The sequence below is a fragment of the Acyrthosiphon pisum genome, chromosome A2 (assembly GCF_005508785.2).
Source record: "Acyrthosiphon pisum isolate AL4f chromosome A2, pea_aphid_22Mar2018_4r6ur, whole genome shotgun sequence".
Taxonomy (NCBI): Eukaryota; Metazoa; Arthropoda; class Insecta; order Hemiptera; family Aphididae; genus Acyrthosiphon; species Acyrthosiphon pisum.
The window spans coordinates 99,241,212-99,247,030 of NC_042495.1; the positions used below are offsets into that span (position 1 = coordinate 99,241,212).

General features: G+C 27.8%; 1 protein-coding gene across 1 annotated transcript in view; it reads right to left on the bottom strand.

Annotated features, from left to right (window-relative positions):
* Positions 1–4,422: 4,422 nt before the first annotated feature.
* The window catches only part of LOC100574427, a 20,747-nt gene continuing 19,350 nt past the window's right edge, over positions 4,423–5,819 (bottom strand). Inside the window, exons 8-9 of the mRNA XM_029490025.1 lie at positions 5,291–5,452; positions 4,423–5,208 (exon numbers count right to left, since the gene is read on the bottom strand). Coding sequence (XP_029345885.1) covers positions 4,894–5,208; positions 5,291–5,452 — 477 coding nt within the window. The 3' untranslated portion in view covers positions 4,423–4,893. The remainder of the gene's footprint in view (positions 5,209–5,290; positions 5,453–5,819) is intronic.

The window sequence follows — 5,819 nt, forward strand, 5'->3', positions numbered from 1 at the left end:
AGGACTGACACCCAATCAATCCGCAACATCATACTGTACATAAAAGAAAATCCAGCTATACAACCTAATTTAAGCCCTTTTCCACAATATATATATTATTATGAATTGTAAATATTTTTAAATTACTGTAAATTGTAAACTAATGGTCACAGTAGCCGATGTTTTATAAGATCAATAAAAAAAAAAAAAAAAAAAAAAAAAATTTTCAACTAGGTACCTACCTATGTAGTTATATTTTTCCAGAACATTTTAGAAGTGTCATGTGGGTCAAACTTTAGTTGCCTGAAAGAGAACCTGCATTGATCCAATTTTGAATGGTAATAATTAATATGATTTTATTGAAAGTGTTGACGTATTGTGGTCGAAATTTGAACTAAAAGTTATTGAATTATTTTACTTTAAATACTAATAGCGTTTTCCACATGAATGCACTATTGCCCTGGTGCAATTATTTTATGTTTCATATTATGGAATATCAGTGCACCACTAGTGCGGTTTTTAATGATCCACATGCGTGCACTCTGCAGGTTTCTTGCACTCAGTACAGTGATAATCGCACGAGCTCTTCACGACGGTGCACTTTATCTTTTATTAATTAGGCAACAAATAGCAAGTTTTCAAAAATAAAATAATTGATATCATATTAATCATTTTCCCGCGGTCAGCATGCATGTTTCAGATGCTCCTTAAATTGACTGCACTGAGCAGGATTATGGATGTTATCATTTGTACGCTGTACATGCAACTAACCACACTACTGCAGTCATATCGAAAACGCTATTAGAGATAAGACTCTATTAAAAGCATACTATTTACTTTTGTTTTGAAAACTATTCACTATGCCATAAACACAAATAGCGTTCGATATTTTGGGGGGCTAAAGTTCTACTATAATAATATTTTACAAACTGAAAACGAATTCAGGAAATGTTTGATCTTTTGAAAGGGGGAGCAATTGAAATTGTTCAGGAGGCTTAGCCCCTAAACAGAAATAAGTCTTTTTCTATTATACTGAAGTAAAAATTATTAATAAATACAATGATTATGTATTACACCTACGCTGCATAAAAAATAAGTAGTATATTCTGTATATATTGAGGAATATAATGTATTGCATAGAACCAGTCACAGATAAGTAGGTAGTTATTTCTTATTTGTGTAACAATAATCATAGTAAGTACAGTAATTCGTTTACCGTTAAGAACATAGGTACGTGTATTATAAAATTGTATGACGTGGAACTTTTCACATGTGCATATTAATTATTCCTTTTAAACAGACCTTGTTAAATAAACATATTCTGTTTGAAATCGTTATATGTAAAAAATTATGTATTTGAGCATTCTTTTGTTTTTTTGGGTCACAGACTTAAATTACGGAATTAGGCTTTTAACGTAAAATTCAAAAGCCGAATAAAAATGTACCAAACCAAATAAAAAACGGAAACTGTAAAATATTAAAATTCATAAAAATATAAACTCAATTTCTACTCTTGAGTCGTTTATACGATATATTTGGTATTTTTCAATCGTCGAATGTAGTTGAAAAATTTGTGTCCGAAATATTGAATGCATTATATTAGAATTGTCAACAATTATTAAATAATCTATATATATAAGAATCTAACTTGATTGTGGAGACAATAGTTGACGGTAAGTATAGTGAAACGTAAAGTAATTTCTTTGGTCTTGTTATATGATGTACGATACCTATCAAATAAAATTCATTCCAGCTATATTCCTTAGATTTAAGTGTGGCAGTGTGCCCGTGTTAAGATGTGTATTAGATTGAATGACGTGGCGCTTTTAGCGAAAACATATTTATTCGTTTTAAAACAGCGTTAATATTCTGTTAACATGTCTAACATGTAAAAAATAATGCACATGTGCCTTTTTTTGGGGGGGGTGGGGTCGCCAACTTAAATCAGAGTTAGTAACGAAGGGATAGACGAAAGACTGCGTTAAATACAAAATCATGATGAAAATTGAATAAAGCACTCAAAAAACCCAAGCTGTCAAAAGTTAAAATTCCTAACAATTTAATTTCAATTTTACTCTTAAATGAGTATTCAGTACTCAAAATATTATGGATTCATAAAGCACCTTTTAATTTTCAACAACAAAAAGTAAATAATATGTATTTAATAAAGTCTTATTCTTTAGTATTTAAAGTAACTACTCAGAAACTTTTCATTCATATTTGGCCTACATTAATATCTCGACATTTTAAGCAATATGTAGGACGATCTATTACTGACATCACGTTCACATTGTTTCCTTATTTATAATTTGGTATAACTTGGTAAACAAGTAATCTTTTTATGGGATACGCAGTTTTAAACGACGGTTAAACTATTTCCACCAAAAATAGGTACTTTATGTTTGTCAAATTTAAGATCTTTGTGATTACTTCCTATATATCTATACGGTTACTTATCGAGGATGTTCGTCACCGTAAAATCTTAATGAAGGCTGTTTTGTATTTTTTTTCTCAATGATATAATCATTTTATGAGAGTTTTTTATTCATTAATTATAAGCAACTCTACAGCCGTAAAAAAGTCATATTTGTAATATTATTTTATTAGAATTTAAAAGATCAAAATGCAACTAATACTATACTATACTATTGTCTATTATTATTATAAATACTTTAATGGTAGATAGCCAACTTCGGTTACTCAAATTTCAAGGGGCGGAGGGGTTGCGAAGCTACATAATACGTCGAGGTATCAAAAATCAACTACAGATGTCGTGACCGTGACGTGTAATTATAAAAAGGAAAATTATATGCATTTGAGCATTTGATATATCAAGAAATGAGATGTATAAAGGTTTGAGCTACATAAAATTGACTATATTTTATATTTATTTCACGTTTACAATAGTTGACGGAAAAACGTAAAGTAATATTTTATTGGTATAGTTATACGATTTACGAAATCAATTAATAATATCCTTTTCAACTATACTCCTTTGAGCCCAGTGTTTACATGTATAAAACGTGTATTAGATTGTATGACGTGGAGCTTTTATCAGAAACATATATCTTTGTTTTAAACGAACATTAATAAATAAATATATATATTCTATCAACAAGCCTAACATAGAAAAAGTGATGCATATGTGGCACATATTATGTGCCCTTTTTGTTTTTTGGGGTCACAAACTTATATCAGATCACATGGCTTTTTACAAAGACGCGGACATTCTTAAAAAGGAGCACTTTAATTCAGGGATGGAAAACGTTTTTGAAAACATTTTTAAAAAATGTTATTAAACGGAAAAAAACAATAAACGAAAACAATTAATAAAATAACTGAAAAACGATAGCAAAAAATCACAAAAACCGAAAAAAAATTAATAACTAAATCAAAAACGAAAACGAAAATAAATTATAGTATTATACATTATTAAATTATTTATACCACGAAAAAAAAAAAAATTGGAAAACATTTCACTTGTCTTTACTTAAAAATGTTTAACTTTAAAAACATTTTAATTTTAAATCAAAAATTTTTAATTTTCTAATTTTTATTAAATTATAATTTTGATTTATAATTTAAATATTAACCATTAAGAATAATTTATTTTTATTTTTAACTTTTATGTGCACTTCTATATTTCACATTACTATAATAACTTGAAAGTTAAAAGTTATAAATTATGAGAATATAATATAATATAAGAAAAAAATATATATAATATCAAAAACGTTATTTGGAAACAATAGGAAAATAACGTTTTTAAAAACGTTAATCAAAAACAATATTGAAAAATAACGTTTTTAAAAACTTTAATCAAAAATGTAATATTAAAAAACGTTTAAAAACGTTAAACAAAAACGATATTTTTTAAATTAATAAACAAAAACGAAAACGAAAAAATTAAAAACGTTTTCCATCCCTGCTAAAGTATATAATTACATAATTTTATATGACTTCTAGTAACTTAAACAAACACACTCACACATGTTCATAGTCCCTACTATAATACAAATAGACCTACTCTAACGTATTGTCAAGTGTAAAATCAGGAAATTGTAAACTCGGCCCATGTTTTTTATCAGGTAAAAATGATTGTAGTGTTAACTCGGCCGAATAAAAATATATGTATAATATTTTTAAGAACCATTTAGCATTACCGAGAGAACACCATGATGAGATGACTATCATTTTCCTCCAAAAATTATTTCCTTTCTCATATTTTTATTCATATTACGAAATTCGTTATATAAATGTAAAATTCACTAAAATTTAGTAAAAATGTAAGTTATATGTTTCAGTATTAAAAAATATAAGTAAAATATATCCATATAAAATAGTAAGTGTATAAAAGTGTAAAAATATAAGTAAAACTTTAGTGTAATAATTTATAATGTATGTTTATATAAATCTATTTTTTTAAGTAAAAAGTCATGTGCTTGATGCATTCACTCACCGATATTAAAAACTGATATATAACATTCGTTAACAACAAGTAACTTAAGTAACTTATTAAGTTAAAAGTTAATTTAAAAAAGAAAGTAGGTAACGAGTTGATTAACTTAACGTTTTAACTTAATTTTAACTTTTAACTCGTCAATGCAATAAATAAATAAATTGGAATATCATATCTTTAATTATAACCTACATTACACACGTTGCGTGTCGTTGTACGTTTAATATTATAAATACAGTGGTCGCCTTTTATACTGATCACGTTTTTCCGAGAGTATTTTGATCACTATAAAAGGTGATACGAATTTTTTGAAAACATTTTATTTTTTACATTTATTATTTATAGTAGGTATTACATGGACTACGTTAAGTGCCAAATACAAAGTAAATACATATATGTATACATAATTTAAATTAAATCTAGTGTTTCGTAGATATTATTAAATTTTTAAATTTTTAAACGGTTGTTATGGTCACCATGTTACTCATTAATTTTTGCAACATTTCAGAGTATTCTTGGGATATGACTTGATGTTGTACAGCTTGCATTAGGGTTTTAACCGCTTTCAATACATCATTATTGGTAACTGATTGTTCCTTCTCGACTGCTTCTTCTAATTTCATTTTGTCTTCCAGCTTTCTATTGGCTACCATAGTTTTGACTACTTCAATTCCCTCGTTATTAGCCTCGTTGTATCCCTTGATAGTTGCCTTGCAATTTTGAAACCATTTAGAGATGTTGGTGTACTTCGTCAAGTCAACACCGACAGCCTGAAAATACAAAAATGCGTGTTAAACATATTATGTCCAAGTTATTACACTGATGAGTAAAATAAACTCATTTAGAAAATACTTTGATTGTCGAAATGGAAGCCACCAAAGCCACATCGGCCACAGTCATTGAATCGCCGGCAGCCCAAGAATCTCTCAAGAGATCTTCAAAAAACTTGAGTCCTACTTGGAGTTTCTTCTCTTTGTATTCGGTTCTCGGTATTTTAAAAAACATCCACGGGCTCTGTAAAATGAAAAAAATTCTTTAAATTTAATTCTCAATTTGACTGCAAATATATTATTTGTATGTATACTAATGATAATCTATCGCGTCAAATTTTTTGAGAAATTTGAGTTAAGGGGGCTGCAGCAGGTTTTGTCAAAAATCAAAACTAATGTAAATTTGTCCAATCTAAACATTAATTTTGTTTGTTATAATGTTTTTCAATATATTTAATTTCCGTATCATAAAATAAACCTTAAGGGGGCTGGAGGAGGCTCAAATCTATGAAAAAAAAGTGACTTTTAGATCAATAAGCTAGACAAAACTGGAAGAATTTGGTTTGACAGATTTTAATTTTGAAAACGGATTATGATTGATCAACAAGTTT